The sequence below is a fragment of the Aspergillus neoniger genome (genome assembly GCF_003184625.1).
Source record: "Aspergillus neoniger CBS 115656 unplaced genomic scaffold BO87scaffold_4, whole genome shotgun sequence".
Lineage (NCBI taxonomy): Eukaryota > Fungi > Ascomycota > Eurotiomycetes > Eurotiales > Aspergillaceae > Aspergillus > Aspergillus neoniger.
In genome coordinates, this window is record NW_020291132.1 from 868,230 (window position 1) to 884,788 (window position 16,559).

Consider the following 16,559-nt stretch of genomic DNA (forward strand, 5'->3'; position numbering starts at 1 on the left):
CCACCATTCACTTCACTAACCGCGGTCCATGGGGAGTCCCGATAAGCTGGATTGAACCCAAAATGAGGGCTGCTCCAGAGCTTCCATTCCACGTGACTTTTCCGCGGGAAACCCAGCTGCAATTCGGCCGATAACGGGCGGGGCACGGCGGCTACCGATTCCGACTTGCGGCTTATCGTTCAGGCCGAGTACTTCTTACTCGATACATTCGAGTACTATACTCTCTGTAGTGACCACTATATTAACGATACTATCCTGGAAGGTCTCGAGATGATTCCCGACGTGGGTCGGTACTTGCTGGCTCTGTTGCAGCTGCCCAGATACGCACACACTGCATTGTCCACTCCAGTAGCCACTCACGCAGTCAACCGAGGATGTTGATAAGCTCATAAACTCCCCGCAGGCCCGAGAGCCTTTCCTCCCAACCGCGGTTCGCCGCCATCCTGCTGCCCTGTACTGCTCCTCTCCTCCGTCCGTCCTGGAGCAAGCTTCCTGCGGTCCGGTCATCGCCTACACTTGACCGACTTGTCCCGATTGTGATACGGTGCTTTTTCTGACGCCGTGGAGCTGTATCATTGCTGCAGTGACTCACTCATGGCTGCAAAAATTTCGAACAAGATGAGAATGCCACAGCTACTCTATGTATGCTCGTTCAATTCGCTTACGCACATGCTATACGCCTACTATGAAACAAGGATCAAAAATACATCCAGTCATCGCTTCCACATGTGAACGCATGTGATCGCTGTCAACTCTAACTCCCGCTGCTCTCCCGACCCCAGCTCCCGTCCAGCTCGGGTTGTCACGGATTCCTCTGCAGCCAATCTGTACCGTCCGATCTGGACCAGTCTGGGCAAAACAGGGAAACCAAAATAACAAGGTAACACGGGCTTCTAATGTGCCAGCTGCTGGCCTGTACACGCAGCTCCGTCCATCCGGTTACACCGTCTCAATATAGCGTCGGACCTCCCTATCAATAGTCAGTATCATCATCTTACTGCAGCCAGCTCAGCCACTCACCAATCCGTGACGGCCTCCTCCCACAAGCGCACTTCATGCTCCCGCGTGCCCCCAAAATGCTCCACAAACGCATCGCCAAAGACCTCCCGTGCGACACTGTCTTTGCGCATGAACGCCGTCGTGGCTTCCCGCAGCGACTTGGCTAATCGGATCCCCTTATCGCTTGCCCCGCCCATATCCTCGCCCTTGGACAGCGGCGGAACCGGAATCTCCAGCTTCTTCTCCACACCCCGCCACCCCAATGCAACAACTGCTGCTAGAACAAAATGCGGGTTCGCGTCAGCTCCGGGTACACGCACCTCTAGCCGGGTTGCTTTTGCGCTCGCGGTAGGTGGGGTGATAAGCCGAATCGAGGCCGCCCGATGCTCAAGTCCCCAGGAGACCGTAACCGGCGCCCAGAAGTTCTCCACCAGCCGCTTGTAAGAGTTCACCGTGGGTGCAAACATTGGCATGATATCAGGAAGACCAGTGAGGACCCCGGCTAGGAAATGTCGCCCTAGATCGGAGAGATAAGCCACATCGGGATATGGCGGGTTTGGGTCGGGTGTGTCGCGGATGAACGCATTCTTCCCATCGCTCGAGACCAGTGAGATGTGCATGTGTCCGCTATTCCCGGGTAAACCCTCGCGTGGCTTGGCCATAAAGGTGGGTGTGATGCCGTGCTTGGTGCCGATCGACTTGACGACGTATCTGGCACAGTCAGTTTGATCTTATGTAGCTCGAAGTCACTCACTTGAATAGACCAGCTTTGTCGGCCATCTCTTTGGCCTCTCCGAATTGTAGCGCCTGCTACCGTCAGCAGGGACCATAACGTCACCCAATGCAACCTACCGCCTCATAAACACCGGGACCGCTCTCTGTATGCCAACCCTCGATTTCACAATTGAACTGCTCACACGCGTCGAACACTCCATAATAGTAGTCTTGGTTGTGGATAGGACGGGTCAGACTGTACCCGAACATGCCCTCCGTCAGCGGAGGCAGGGACTCGACGGGGTTCTCCTTGAGGAAGGTTGCCGTGGCCGACGCATTGCGCTCGGGGTTCGAGTGTGTTCCTGGCGCGCGGAACTGGTAGAACTCATACTCCGCTGGGAAACCGTCAGCGAGTCTCAAGAAGAAAATGACGAAAGCGCTTACCCCCCGCCATGGCACGATACCCCGCAGCCTCCGCCTTCCCCAGAGCGGACTTTAATAGCCCCCGCGGACAAGCACAGACCGGCTCATTCGTATCGGGATCCAAAAAGCTAACCAGGAAAAATGGCACATTATTTTCCCAAGGGATTCGGCGGAAACTGCTCAGATCCGGAACTGCCACGAGATCGCGGTACCCGTTCTCCTTGTTGCTGATGGTCAATTCCTTGAAGTATGTGCGGTCATGCATATCCCAGCCAAAGATGACCGAGCAGAAGCCAAAGCCATCAGCTACGATGGAGAGGAACTTCTTCTTGGAGACGAGCTTGCCGCGGAGCATGCCGTCGACGTCGACACCGGCCAGCTTGACCCGGGTGTCATTCTGGAGGACATGGGCGACATTCTCGAGGGTGACTTCGTAAGGTGGGGTGGTAGAGGACATGATGGTGATCGGGTTGTGACACGAGCAGATTGAGGATATACTGCTGGTGGAGAGGACTGACCAGCAGTGAAATTGGGGGGGGGGGGATGAGGGGAATGACGGTGAGGAGGCGAGCGGGACGCAAGGACGTCAGCCACCGCTGCTTATCAGTTGGAGGACCGTCACGGGGCCCGCCATGCTGATACTTGAAGCCACAGTGATTGGGATGTTTGCAGCCCTTATCAGGTGTCTTGTCCAATGATGACAGATACAGAGCTTGATTGACAATGAATGATGAATATTCGACCAATATCAAACCGGCACACGAGCAGATGCAGTGTATGCATGGTGGCCTGCGTGCCTGACAGCTGCCTGCCTTATCGGGATCGCCATTAGATAAGCGGGCTCCACTGTCCCGCATTCCTGCTTCATCATCCCTGCTTCTCTTGCATATCTCTCTGCTCACTTCTTCAGCGTTATTCTCCTTGTTCTCGCTGATACTTGCTCAATTGTCTCTATCCTTAATTGAATCTACTCTATATATCTTAGATATCTCAAGGTATGCCAATCCCATACAATCACCCATACTGCCATCCACTCTACCCCGCACCATCCCCACTATCCACCATTACAGCTAACACAACCCCAGAATCATGGCATCCGCTCCCAGAGGTCGTCTCCAAGGCAAGAATGCCATCATTACCGGTGCAGCTGGGTAAGCTACACGTCTCTAAACCCTCAATATCCCCATCGACCATCCCACTGACCAACCCAGCGGCATCGGCCTTGAAACCAGCATCCTCTTCGCCCGCGAAGGCGCCAACATCCTAATGGCCGACATCTCGGCCCCCGCCCTCGAGAAAGCCCTCGCCAAGGTCAAAGAAGTCGTTCCTACTGCTCCGCGCGTCGAGACCATCAAATGCGACGTCTCCAAGGAATCCGACGTACAAGCCATGGTCGAGTCCCAGGACAGCTGGGGCGGCACCGACGTCATCTTCAACAACGCGGGCATCATGCACGCCGACGATGCCGACGCCGTCGACACCCCCGAGAAGATCTGGGATCTGACGCATAACATCAACGTCAAGGGTGTGTGGTTCGGATGCAAGCATGCTGTGTTGAGTCTGCGTCGTCACAAGAAGACCAAGGGCAGCATCATCAACACGGCGAGTGTGGTAGCCTTGGTGGGAAGTGCTACGCCGCAGTTGGCGTACACGGCTAGTAAGGGTGCTGTGTTGGCGTTGACGCGCGAATTGGCTATTGTGCATGCGAGGGAGGGATTCCGGTTCAATGCGCTGTGTCCGGCGCCGTTGAAGTTGGTCTGCCCCTTTCTTTGATCATAGTGATGGATATGGTTACTGACATGTTGTAGCACCCCCCTTTTGCAAGATTGGCTGGGTGACGACAAGCCCAAGCGCTTCCGGCGGGAGGTGCACTTCCCTACTGGTCGGTTCGGAGAGGCTATTGAGCAGGCTCATGCCGTGGTGTTTTTGGCTAGTGACGAGAGCAGTTTCGTCAATGGTAGTGACTTTGTTGTGGATGGTGGAATGTCCAAGGTATGACACCCATTAATTATCTTTGTTTGGTCAATACTAACTGGATGTGATAGGCGTATGTTACTCCAGAGGGACCGGCCACTGCTGCTCCTCAGAATCTGGGGCATTAGTATAGCCATCCTACGATATATGAATTGAATGATCTTGAAATCCGTCTTAAAAAACCAGTACTACACTCTCAACCACAACAATCAACTTAAGTAAATCAATTCATCTCTAATAATCTATCAAACAAGTCTATAACCATCATCCCCAACACAAGTAAACAAAAATCTATCAATTAAATCTTCTTCAACCCCAACACCCCCTCCTCCCGACTCAACGTCGTAAACCGACTAAACCCCCCAGCCCCCTTCTCCTCATCCACCCCAGTTCTCCCACTCCCACCAACCCCCTGAATAGTATTACTCTCATCTCCCCTCTTCGCCGCCCACCTCCTCACAAAAACCCTCTTAACCCACTTCCACCCCTCCACGCCCCCCAAAAACAGCCCCGCCTCGACAAACACCACCCCCCACTCCCACCCAATCCCGATATGCTTAAACACCACATCATTAATCACAGGGATATACAGCACGGGAAACGTAAGCACGAATCCGATCACAATGCCCCAGAAGAGGTACTTGTTGCGGTAGATATCGGAGAGCCAGCTCGTGTATTTATTCCTGGGTTTGGAAGAGGAGGTAGAGTCATGCATATTGAACAGACTGCGTCGCAAATGCATCATCTCCCAGGCCAGAAGCAGCGCGAACCAGGTCATGCAGACGAAGGTGGTGGCGCGGGCACGGAAGACCGTGTCGCAGGGGGTCGAGTAGTTGCTGTTGCATTCTGTTGCGAGGTTGCCGTCGCCCCAGGCGAAGAGGACGAGGGTGAAGGCGCTGAGGCACAGGGCGGCCATCCAGATGCCGTAGACGAGGGTGTCGATGATGATTTCCGGGGTGAAGATGCCGTTTTTCTGTTCGTCATCCATTATTAGTATATGGTGTTATAGGGTTATGGGGAAAAGGGGGAGAAGGGGAGCATACACTCTGTGGCGGTCTATCCATCACATCACTTGCTGCCATCTCCATTCCCAGTCCGATATCAGGCAGTCCGGACGTAATCATGATAATCCAGAGGATTTCCACCGGTGCGATAGGGAACACACTCTGGCCGTTCTCGTCTTTAAACACCAGTCCGATGAGTAGGGTTAGCGCTAACCCTACGTTCTCTGCCAGTAGATGCAATACGAATTTCTGGATATTGTCGAAGATGCGACGGCCCTCTTCGATACCGTTGATGATGCTTGCGAAGTTGTCGTCTGTTAGGACCAGCTCCGATGCATCTTTCGCCACGTCGCTGCCTGCTTGGCCCATTGCGATCCCCACGTCTGCCCGCTTCAGCGACGGCGAGTCGTTCACTCCGTCGCCTGTCATCGCGGCGTACCGGCCGCGGCGGTGCAACGCCTCGATCATCCGCACTTTGGTGTGTGGGGCACAGCGCGCGATCACGGCGGGGAGGGTAGGCAGGGCGTCGATCTCGGACTCGCTGAGGGAATCGAATTGGCTGGCTGTCATGACGAGGTTGTCGGCCACGTCGCGCGAAAGGAGCTGTGCGTTGGCCGGGATGATGCCGACTTGAGCGGCGATGGCTCGGGCGGTGCCTGGGTGGTCGCCTGTTACCATGTGCACGGAGATGCCGGCGCGGTGGCATTCTTCGATGGCTCCGGCGGTCTCTGGTCGAGGGGGGTCATAGAGCCCGATCAGGCCGGCGAAGGTGAGGTCTTGTTCGACGGTGTCACGGGGTGGGACGTCGGTGAAGGTGGAGGAGCTGGTGCGGTGGGCGAGTGCGAGTACGCGCAGGCCTTCGCGTGCCAGCGCTTCCATGTTTTGAAGGATGGTGTTGCGGATGTCGTCGGTTAGGGGCACGGGTTCGGAGGTGTTGGTGGTCCAGACGATGGATGTGCAGGCTTCGAGGACACGTTCCACAGCACCCTTGGTGAAGGTCACGTCGGTGTCGTCGCGGCGGAAGATAACAGACATCTTTTTGATGGTCGAGTCGAAGGGGTACTCGGCCTGCTGTGTCCAGACGGGCTTGTCACCAGCGGTCCATCTTTCACGGCCCCAGTCGAAGCGCGCTGCGAAGACCTGGATGGCAATGTCGGTGGGCTCGCCACGGGCTTGCCATTGTCCGTTTTCTTCGGAGCGGTGCACGTGGGCCAGGTTGGCCATGGCTGCGACGTCCAGGTAGCGCTGCAGCAGGGCACTGTTTGTCACTATCTCTTGCGGCGTCTTGGTGTCGCCTTCGCTTTCTCCCTCTCCGGGCATGGCGTCGATGACCTTGAGCTCGCCGTCATACGGGTCCAATGGGTCACGAGAGACTCCGACTGAGACTGTACCCAGCCCTGGAACCCAGGCCTTCTTGGCCACCATGCGTCCTTGGGTGAGGGTGCCCGTCTTGTCGGAGCAGATGTTCGACACGGCGCCCAATGCCTCGAGGGAATCCATCTTCCGCACAATCACGTTCCTCTCGACCATTTGTTTCGTGCCCATAGCCATGGTGACCGTCAACACGACCACGAGACAAGCGGGGATCATGGCCAATCCGGTAGCAACTGCGTAGATGATCACTTCCTTGTCATCGCGCATGTCATTGGCGCCCATCACAATGATTGCGAATACTACTGCAATTCCAAACAACAGCAGCGCCAGCTTACTCAATTTCCGCTGAAGTGGTGTCCCCACGTTTATTCCCAGGAACCGACCCACTGCATCTGTGCATGTCAATGTCCAAGCCACCACGTACCACCGCTTCTTGGTCTCGCCTTGAGGACCGCGACGGACGGGCCGGCGCCGCTGGTTGCCATTCTCACGGAGTGCCGCAGCAATCGCACCGATCTCGGTTTTCATGCCAGTGCTAATCACCACGCCGCGCGCGCGGCCCCGGGTGACGGTGGAGGAGCTGTATGCGACATTGAGACGGTCGCCGGGTCCAGTGTCAGCGGGGAAGGTAGTAGTGGATGATTTGGTAACGGGGAGGGATTCGCCAGTAAGAAGGGCTTCGTCTGTTTCAAAGTTCATCGTCTCCACTAGTCTATTTGGTGTTAGATCATTGTCTCATTATGAATGTATCAATGGCGTGGCAAATGTATGACGCATACCGTAAATCAGCCGGAACTGTATCTCCCACTTTCAAATCGACCATATCACCTACGACGATCTCCATAGCGGGAATGGTGCCCGTCTTGCCGTCACGGGTGACGACTCCTGTGGGCGAACTGAGGCCGCGTAGCGAGTCCATGGTCTTCTCGGCCGCGTAGTCCTGGTAGACGCCTACGATGATGTTCAGGGCGATAACGGCCCCGATGACACCGCCTTCGATCCAGGATTCAATGCCGAAACTGACGGCCATGGCGATGATGAGGACCTGAATAGTAGATCATGTTAGCGAGATGGGAAGGCATGATGGTAAAGATTGGGCAACTTACCAGCATCATTGCGTTTGCCACCTGGCGGATGATAATCTTCGCGAGGGAGATGCCCTCGTCCCCTTCGAGTTCGTTGGGTCCCCATTTCTGAAGGCGGGACTTTGCTTCCTGGGTGCTGAGACCTTCTTCTGAGTTGACAGAAAGCTCTTGCAAGACGGAAGCATAGGGAAGGGTGTGGGCGGGTGCGGAGAGGGGAGAGTGGGAGGGGGTGGAGGCAGTCTGAGACTGTTTCTCAGTGCCCATATTGGGGTATCTGTGTGTTGTTTCTGTGTCTGTGTGTAATGCTTGGGGTTTCTCTACTAAAGGTAGGAAATCACGGAGGTGTCATGTAGAATGTATCCTCTATGGAATGAGAGTCCATACACGTGAGGCGAAGCAGTGAATTGATCTGATCTGATCTGTTCTAGATCCTGATTCTTGCTTATTTCTAATTCTAAACTCTCTCTTCGACATGATCCCGGGGAATTCATCCTTCTTATAAGAGTTTCTGTATCGCCGGACCTGGAAGTAGTCTTGGCATAGAGTATAGACACCCAAGGCCGAGCAGAACTGCCCAGCCCGCCAAGCGCCAATCACAGAACCCCCGGAAGCGATGCCTTGGCGCCAACCTTGGGCGCGAAGTCGGCGAGTCTCGCCTCTTTCGGGATTATGACGCATACGACCACAGCATTCCGCCACGTGAGCCAGTACGAGCATCGAGACCCGAGTTCGAGCGATATGATTGGTGCAGCGGCCGAGTGGCCCCAGCGGAAACGCCAAGGTGTTCCGGAGCGCGGAGACTTGGCGCCTCCTGAGGCAATAATACAGACTGCACCGCAGGGTGACTGTCCGGTGGCCTTGGCGTGCTGCTGCGCGGGGGTCTGAGGGCCACTCGCTGGCTCAACTTTAAATGCAGCCGTCTCTGTCCTCGGAGACCTGCCCCAATTCCCCCGCCGGTGATGGATCCCATTCCCAGTATCCCCCCATGCAACCATCCCCACCACCTTACCCCTGCTGACGCTGCCGATGCTGCTTTGGAAGCTGTCGTGAGGAGTGAGTCGCTGGCTTCGAGCCGATTTATCCGACGCGTCATCTCCTGAGCGCAGTTGACCTATCGATCTTATCTTTGTTGTTGTTCCTCCGTATACTTCCGATGGCTGGGGATACGCACCACACCGGCATAGTGGGTGTCATTGTAGGTGCAGTGGTGTTGTTTGTGGCCTTGAGTACGATCCCATTGTGAGTTCTAGTGTTCCAGTGTCCCCTATTGGAGGCTCAGCTGCTGCATGCATGCCCTGGTGGAGGATGCTGCATGCTGGTTGAATTCCATTGTTTGGATGTATCTAACCTGACAGTATCGTGCTGTACCATCATCGTCGACGAGCAACTGCCAGACGCAGTAGCGAACTCCGCAACCTCACCGATGGCGGCATAATGCGGCAGGTATCGGTCGATCGATGGCTGGACGAGCAGACACACGCGAGCTGCGAGGATCGGTTATACGCTCAGGAATCCTGGTAAGGCTGTTCTCCTTTGGGTGGCGCCAACTCTTGGCCGAGATGCGGGGACACATTGCTGGTAGCGGTCTTGGCCGGACTTGCGTTCCATAGAACTGATGCATGGCTTCCTTGGTAGTCCCATCTGTCTGTCAACCCTAGCAGCGTCCCAAGATACCCTTCCTTTTCCCGAGCCGGCCTGGGTCGCACCATCACCCCACGACGAGCCCAACCTGCATGACACAATGGAGGCCGATCGAGTGTCTGGGAGGAGAAACATCCTGGTCCTCAACCGTTGTCACCATGTCTTCCATGCGTCCTGTCTCGCATCATGGTTCGAATACCATCAGTATAGATGCCCGATTTGTCAGACATCATATTTCATCGAATAGCCCGCTACAACATTGCAGATAGTCAGCGACCGCAATGGAAAGTCTTTGTTCCCGCGTATATCTTCTGCCAAGACTAGTGCTATGGTTGGCAAACTCTAAGTCTGTTCATGTCCATTTGACTCGTTCGAACAGGGTCGTCACCATGACCACGATGTCACTTCAGAACCAAGCATAATCGTTGTGCATGGCAGGCCCTGAATGAGTGCGTTAATGTACGACCACTAGCTGCATGGCTAGAGCGTAGCATATGTTGGCAGTCGGGGAAGACCCCACGATTTGGCTAGGATCCTCTTCCCGAAACTTTCTAGAACACACGTCAGGCAGATCCCCGGGCTATTCTAGCCTTATCATCGTTGCCACTGGGATGCAGACATCCTATCAACTCACTTCAGCGTCTAACCGAGTGCACTACTGTGCGCACAATGGCCTTCGTCCGTGCGCAAATGGATCGCCTCCCTGGATAATCTCGTCAAACCGTGCGCTGACTCGGCTGTAGTTGAGCCCGTAGCGACCAAGCTCGCGCAGCCGAAATGACACCCAGTCTTGGTATATTCTGTCGGACGTGGCAATTCCCGCGATGAAGAGAGGCCACGTGATGCGCACCATCAAGTGCGGTCTGCTGCGATGTAGCTTCAAAGAAAGTTCCAGAACCTGGGAAACGGCATCATGCAGGGTCATCATCCCTGCACCCTGCAGTGCTTTGGCCAGGGTGTCTTTGAAGCACAGGTGAAAGTACACAATTGTGCCGTAGTAAGTAATGGCTGCCCAAAAGATCGTTTCCATCACGCGACGTCCGTCACCTACGACTTCACACGAGGGCGCAGACTTGGCGGAACTCAACAAGGTGTCGAATTCCTGATCAGTGGATTAGTCGCTGTCGGCCACCCATGTGCAGACATGACAGGTCATCTGCAGGGATGAGACGGATACTTACATCAGATAATACGTTGAGTTCATTAATGATCTCAAGGCCCGAGTTGATTGAAGGATTTCCTTGCCGAAATAACTCCGTGATCTTGAATTGCAGTACATGACTTCGATGATACAACGATAGCCCCGGCATATTCTCCATATCATCCAATTGGGCGGTGGTGGGGTAGGAATCGCCCCAGAATCGAGACGGGGACTGCCTGCCAATCCTATACAGCTCAGAAAGACTCAAACCCGCACTTCCTGCTTCGTCTTGCATGAAAAACCGGAACAGGTCGGTGTCGAGCCTGGCAGCACCTGGGCCAGAGAGCAAAGCGCCCGGTGTGAAAAAGTACAGAGTCCAAAGCAGAAAAAGAGGGACCGCTGTATGTCGAAGTCTGTCTTTGGACAAATCCGCAGTCTGTTGCAGCACAGGGCTCTCGCATGCGCTCATGCTCTGGGCCTCATCTGCGACATTACATAGTGCAGCCGGCGAACCTGTCTCTGCATTTGCGACATTTGGAGGCTCTAGTTGTTTGAGTGACGGGACGACATGGTTGAAGAGTAGACTCTCGATCCCGCGGATGTGAATATTAATTCCAGCAGTCCCGCTGCCGAATCGGTTCTCATAATCAATCATCATCCACAAGGTAATGAAGATGGCTTCGATTTGCGCCGGGGACTTGACGTCTGGTTTCAGCGCTTCCCGAAGACCAGAGAGAGCCCGGCCATAGTGCAACCTACTGTCCATGTCGGACAAACTCTCGATGGTACATTGTCCGTCCGTCTTGTCCCGGTCGTACAAACGCGACCGATTGATCTCACTCGACGTAGTCGCCAACATCATGCTCATAACCATGGGCTCTTTGACTGCAATCTTATGGTATGCATAAGACACGGTAGACCACGGCCAATGCTTACCAAGGATCACGACCAGCGCAGAATCCTGAAGATAGTTCAAACACGAGCGATCAAAGTCCGATATAACCAACGAATTGGCCGCTTGGATGCTGTTCCCAGCACCACCAGTGGGCGATAAAGAACGCGCAGGAGACGGGACAGGCTGACAGACCATCTGCGCTTCCACCGGGCGAGTGTCTCTTCCGAGCCTTTTAGCAGGACCCCGGGGGATGGGGCCGCCCTTCCACTCACATACGATCCGGGCCGCAGTGCAACGCCGGCATTGTGGCTCCTGCTGGCCAGGAACGAATAGTTTCTCTTCGTCGCATTTGACCTTGCGAATTCTACACGTGCGACAACCTGCGGTGCAGTAAGTCCGACCATTCTTAAAAAGAAACCCCGAAAAAAGCAAACCTAGACAATTGGCGTAAGACAGAACTGGTGGGGATCCTTACCGGTCTTGGACCGAGTCCTCCTGCCGAGCCCATGCATCGTCTATCGGTTCTATCGCGTGCTTGCCGTTGCTCCACTTACTCGCGGTGTGCCTGTCGGGGAGGAATGTCCTGTCAGACGACATGTAACCTGGTCAAAAGCAGGGCCATTAGAGACTCCGAGCCGAGACAAACCAACCAGGAGGACATCGAAAGGAGAGGGGGGAAGAGAAAATGCGGAGAATTGAATCGCCAACCGATGCTCTTTTTTGCCCTCCTGCCGCCATTCCTGCCGAGCCTCGCCCGCCGATTGGCTGCATCGGCACCGGTCATGTGACCTCGGTATCGGCAATTATGATGGCTTCAACTGTACCAAATACAGTAGTAGATAGTCTAGTAGTAGATAAGTCACTTCCTATCACTTATCAATTGTAGATACCGATAGCCCCCTCTCGGATCTCCGCAATCAATGCGGAGAACCATCTCCACCATGCACGATCCAGCTATAAAATGCCGTGCATGCCAGTCTCCAACTCCGGCACCTGATTAATACTATCAAACCCTACCTAGTACTTAGTACACATACACCAACCACAACCATGCAGCTCGAAGCAACACAACAACGCTTCATCGCCAGCGTCGAAGAAGCCCTCCACAAACATGCCTCCGAGCTAGAAGACATCAACAAGAAGGCAAGCCCCAACACACACCCACGCATACCTCACATACCTACTAACTAACCAACCCCAGATCTGGTCCACCCCGGAACTAGCCTACACAGAACACCAAGCCCACGACAACATCTGCACCCTTTTCGAAACCCTCCAACGTACCAACCCATCCTACCGCATCCAACGCTCCGCCTACGACCTCCCAACCGCCTTCGAAGTAACCTACACGCACGGCAGCAGCAGCACCGGCGGCCGCACCATCGTCTTCAACGCCGAATACGACGCCCTCCCCAACATCGGGCACGCCTGCGGCCACAACCTCATCGCAACAAGCTCCATCGCCGCCTTCATCGCCACCTGCGAAGCCCTCAAACACCAAGCCCCAGAGGACTCCAACTACATCATCCGCCTCCTCGGCACCCCCGCCGAAGAATCCGGCGGCGGGAAAGTCCGTCTCCTCGAAAATGGCGCCTACAAGGATGTTGACGCCTGCCTAATGGTCCACCCTATCCCCATGGCCCCGGGCCATCCGGAACTACTCAGCTTGGCCACAGTACTACCCGGTGGGTTTCTAGCGAATGACAAAGTCACCGTGACGTTCACGGGCAAGCCGGCGCATGCGGCCGCAGCGCCATGGGAGGGCGTGAATGCATTGGATGCGGTGGTCGCGGCGTATGTGAATATCTCGCTGTTGAGGCAGCAGATTCTGCCCACTCAGAGGATACATGGTGTCGTGGCTAGTGGGGGGGATAGGCCGAATGTGATTCCTATGTCGGCGTCGGTGGATTATTATATTCGCTCGCCGACGAAGAAGGGCTTGAAGGCGCTGACGGAAAAGGTGGTTAAGTGTTTTGAGGCGGCCGCGTTGGCGACGGGGTGTGGGGTCGAGTTTGAGTGGTGAGTAAACCTGTTCACCCTGCACTAACTATATGATACTCGTTTGTTGCTAATGCTTGGTGGGGTAGGGGTGTCTCGTACGACGACCTCAAAACTAACAATCCTATATGCGAGAGCTACGTCTCTGTTATGCGCGCTATGGGTCACCATACGGTGATGAATAACGCTGGGCAGTCTGGTAAACTTACTGGCGCGTCTACTGATATGGGTACGTCAACCCACAACATCCACATCATAGTCCTAGATTCAGGTTGATTAACGATGGTACTTATAGGAAACGTCTCCTACGCCCTCCCCGGCTTCCACGGCCTCTTCACCATCCCCACAGACGGCGTCAATCATACCCCGGGTTTCACCAACGGTGCTGGTTCCCCCGAGGCGCATCAGCGCTGTCTGGCCTGTGCGGCGGGGATGGCTGTTGTGGCGTGCCAGATTGTGACGGATGATGAGTTTGCGAGGAGGGTGAAGGAGGATTTTGAGGTCGAGGTGGAGGAGTAAATGATTCAGCTTTTATGATGGATTAGGGTGACTATGATGTTTATTGCAAGAATATGAATATGTCATGATATGATGATTACTGGATTTTGAGTGTTTGTGTAGATAGTGTGATAGTAGCTCATAGTGGCTGAGAGGTATACTAGATCCCCTTGATGTGTATTGAAGGCTGAGACTTCTCTAAGCAATGGATGATTTTATTACTGATCTGCGATCTCAGTCTCGATAATACTATTTATTTACTCTAGGTCTAATAAGACCTTGCTAGTACTTATCTTTACAATATCAACGCAGTAACTCCGTCCAGATAACTCGCATCCACATCATATTCCATATACTAACTCACCCCCCAACCTAATATCTACCCCATTCAATAAACATACCTAAACCCCGGATTCTTCAAATCCGTAACATCAGCCAACACCTCCCTTTCCTCCCCTTCCCCCATCCCCAATCTATCCCTCCTCGCATTCTCCCACCTCAAATACACCACAAACGCCACAAGATCCACCACCACTACAGCCAAGCACACAAACACGGCTATAAAGCCACTCTACATATACCAATCAACTCATGTTAGTTCATTTCACAAGTACTGTACATTTCTATTGAGGGGGTATGGGTCAAACGCACCTGATATCTCGGCGCCTGACTCTCGAAAAACAGCTGCGGGCCGATAATATTCCCCACGCAGTACATGATAAAGTATATGGCGCTGACGGTTGCTCGCTTGGTGATGCCACCGATGTTGGCGCTGATCATGGCCATTGAGAGGGGCAAGCTGACGGAGTAGAGACTCATTAGGATGAGGCCGATGTAGCGGGAGGCGATGGGTTTGGTGCTGTTGACGAGGGCGGTTCCTAGGATGCTTTTCGGTTCTTGTTAGTGGGGATGCGAGGCTGGGGTTGGGTGTGGTTTGGAGGGGAGGGGGATGTACCTGACGCAGGTGAGTATGATGGAGGTTATGCAGCGGCTGTTGGGGAGTTTGGTCGAGGTGAAGCAGCTATGATTTCGTAAAATGTTAAAATGAGGTCCATATTTAGGTGGGGGGCAAAGGTGGTAGGGCATACGATATCAAGATGATGAGGAAGACGATGAATCCTCCAGGCATGCCTAGCAGCAAAGTATGTTCGGTGTCGTATCCGAAGCCTTTGAGGATAAGGCCTGAGAACTGTGTATCGTCAGACTAATTGTGCAGTCTCCTAATAAAGGTAAGTAACTCACCGTCGTATATCCACCATTGGGAATATTGCAGCCCAGAACAAACACGGCCAGGAACCATGTCTTCGGGTCTGTAAATGCCTCCATAACCTGGCCCCATTCGATCTTATTGTTCTTGTACCCCGCTTTGTTTGCCTTCAGTCGTGCCAGTGCAATGACCCTCTCCTCGTCTGTTAGGAAGGAAGCATTTGTGGGTGAGTCGGGCAGGCGGAGAAGCATTAGGAAACCCCAGAGGAAAGTGACGATGCCGAAGATGATGAACATCCACTAATAGCTGTTAGCTTTGTCTCGAGAATCAGGGTATTTGAAAGGGTTCTACCTTCCATGATGCTAAGCTGTCTTGAATCTGCCAGATACCTACGGCAATGGCATTTCCGAGCACCAGTGACAAACTATTGCCACAGAACCAGATCCCATGGCGTAGCGGTTGTTCAGACGTGCGATACCATAGAGATGTAAGTAGGCCGAATCCCGGGGTTACACTGGCTTCCGCGCAGCCTAGGAAGAACCGGGCGACCATGAGTCCGGTGAAGTTCGTGGTAGCAGCATGACATGCGAGGACGACGGCCCAGCAGAGACTATACATGTAAGCATGTGGTGTGGCATCAGGAAGAGGAAGAAGTACTATGTGCACGCCAAGTACTTCCCCAAAGGGAACTTGACAAGCAGTAGTGATGCAGGATAGCTGGATACTCCTCATCAGAATTGATCACTCAAGCTATACTGCTTCGCGTTATATCAACTCACCTAAACGCAAGATACCCAAAATAGAAGATCGACGAAGTCCAACTATACTCCGTTCCATGCAGCCCCAGGTCCGTCAGAAGACCCATAATAGCAGAGTAATTCAACGTCTGCTTGTCCACAAACGACATCATATAAGCAACCAGCATGATGGGAAGAATCCTAAATCACCATTAACCCTCCTCCACTCCCATAAATCTCATCCAAAGCATACATACCGAAAATCAATCTTCCTCACAAGCCTCTTCTCCGCCTCAGCAGAAAACCGAGGCATCGATTCCAGCTCGATCACTCCATTATCAAAACTTGTCTTCACGGCTTCATGATCACCACCATTCTCTTCCTTCTTTTCAGTCGTAAAGTCCGCCATACTGTTGAGAAAAGACGACAGTATTCAGGCGAATACCAACACGCGCATATTCTTCCCTAAATACATCCCAACGCCCACCCCAGATATCATCCAAACCCCCTCAGCATCCTATCAACCATATCTTGGCACGAAACTCAATATCATAACTGCAACACTCCCCACCAACACGATCATTGGCTGTATCGGCAAGGCTGGCCCCGATCGACAACAGCCGATGCCGAGATAGAGTACCACTTTACCCCAGGTTTTCGCTCTTATCGAGCCTGCATTAGGCTAGCGGGCTGGGAATCCGTGCGCTGCACTGATAGCAGGGTCAATTGATGTGATTGGCGGTAGGGTGAGACACCCACTAACGGGTATTGTTGTTGCTCTAGGCAGTAGTGTTAGATATTAGGGTCTTGCTTATCGCCGATTCCTTATCGATGATGGCTTGGGTGGAAAATGATGGGGAAGTTATCTT

The 16,559-nt window shown here is 53.7% G+C and overlaps 8 protein-coding genes across 8 annotated transcripts; 3 read left to right on the plus strand and 5 right to left on the minus strand.

Moving 5' to 3' along the window:
* Nucleotides 1–939: 939 nt before the first annotated feature.
* On the minus strand, nucleotides 940–2,593 carry BO87DRAFT_299312 (glutamine synthetase family protein; the record flags this gene model as incomplete). Its single annotated transcript, XM_025619090.1, has 5 exons — nucleotides 940–997; nucleotides 1,021–1,710; nucleotides 1,754–1,806; nucleotides 1,852–2,108; nucleotides 2,158–2,593. 5 exons carry the CDS (start codon nucleotides 2,591–2,593, stop codon nucleotides 940–942), a joined length of 1,494 nt encoding a protein of 497 aa, XP_025483809.1.
* A 632-nt stretch (nucleotides 2,594–3,225) lies between these two features.
* BO87DRAFT_393762 (putative short-chain dehydrogenase/reductase family protein) lies at nucleotides 3,226–4,238 on the plus strand (the record flags this gene model as incomplete). Its single annotated transcript, XM_025625077.1, has 4 exons — nucleotides 3,226–3,287; nucleotides 3,348–3,887; nucleotides 3,945–4,128; nucleotides 4,182–4,238. 4 exons carry the CDS (start codon nucleotides 3,226–3,228, stop codon nucleotides 4,236–4,238), a joined length of 843 nt encoding a protein of 280 aa, XP_025483810.1.
* Nucleotides 4,239–4,408: 170 nt separating this feature from the next.
* BO87DRAFT_351121 (sodium P-type ATPase) lies at nucleotides 4,409–7,837 on the minus strand (the record flags this gene model as incomplete). The annotated part of the gene is made up of 4 exons (XM_025621115.1): nucleotides 4,409–5,083; nucleotides 5,154–7,200; nucleotides 7,268–7,533; nucleotides 7,595–7,837. The coding sequence occupies 4 exons, from the start codon at nucleotides 7,835–7,837 to the stop codon at nucleotides 4,409–4,411; spliced, it is 3,231 nt and encodes a 1,076-aa protein (XP_025483811.1).
* A 315-nt stretch (nucleotides 7,838–8,152) lies between these two features.
* On the minus strand, nucleotides 8,153–8,868 carry BO87DRAFT_166260 (uncharacterized protein). The gene has a single exon (XM_025618289.1). The coding sequence runs from the start codon at nucleotides 8,664–8,666 to the stop codon at nucleotides 8,241–8,243; it is 426 nt and encodes a 141-aa protein (XP_025483812.1). The 5' UTR covers nucleotides 8,667–8,868; the 3' UTR covers nucleotides 8,153–8,240.
* Nucleotides 8,509–9,665, plus strand: BO87DRAFT_166265 (uncharacterized protein). Its single transcript, XM_025618290.1, has 3 exons — nucleotides 8,509–8,812; nucleotides 8,929–9,090; nucleotides 9,209–9,665. The coding sequence occupies exons 1-3, from the start codon at nucleotides 8,727–8,729 to the stop codon at nucleotides 9,459–9,461; spliced, it is 501 nt and encodes a 166-aa protein (XP_025483813.1). The 5' UTR covers nucleotides 8,509–8,726; the 3' UTR covers nucleotides 9,462–9,665.
* A 204-nt stretch (nucleotides 9,666–9,869) lies between these two features.
* BO87DRAFT_299883 (uncharacterized protein) lies at nucleotides 9,870–11,762 on the minus strand (the record flags this gene model as incomplete). The annotated part of the gene is made up of 3 exons (XM_025619109.1): nucleotides 9,870–10,316; nucleotides 10,396–11,630; nucleotides 11,726–11,762. The coding sequence occupies 3 exons, from the start codon at nucleotides 11,760–11,762 to the stop codon at nucleotides 9,870–9,872; spliced, it is 1,719 nt and encodes a 572-aa protein (XP_025483814.1).
* Nucleotides 11,763–12,300: 538 nt separating this feature from the next.
* On the plus strand, nucleotides 12,301–13,767 carry BO87DRAFT_412941 (M20 family metallopeptidase; the record flags this gene model as incomplete). Its single annotated transcript, XM_025626539.1, has 4 exons — nucleotides 12,301–12,339; nucleotides 12,452–13,269; nucleotides 13,338–13,477; nucleotides 13,544–13,767. The coding sequence occupies 4 exons, from the start codon at nucleotides 12,301–12,303 to the stop codon at nucleotides 13,765–13,767; spliced, it is 1,221 nt and encodes a 406-aa protein (XP_025483815.1).
* A 367-nt stretch (nucleotides 13,768–14,134) lies between these two features.
* On the minus strand, nucleotides 14,135–16,128 carry BO87DRAFT_351127 (putative MFS allantoate transporter; the record flags this gene model as incomplete). Its single annotated transcript, XM_025621116.1, has 9 exons — nucleotides 15,948–16,128; nucleotides 15,733–15,891; nucleotides 15,611–15,670; nucleotides 15,305–15,563; nucleotides 14,989–15,252; nucleotides 14,835–14,935; nucleotides 14,702–14,767; nucleotides 14,398–14,632; nucleotides 14,135–14,317 (listed from the first exon to the last, which is right to left on the minus strand). The coding sequence occupies exons 1-9, from the start codon at nucleotides 16,097–16,099 to the stop codon at nucleotides 14,135–14,137; spliced, it is 1,479 nt and encodes a 492-aa protein (XP_025483816.1). The 5' UTR covers nucleotides 16,100–16,128.
* Nucleotides 16,129–16,559: the final 431 nt, after the last annotated feature.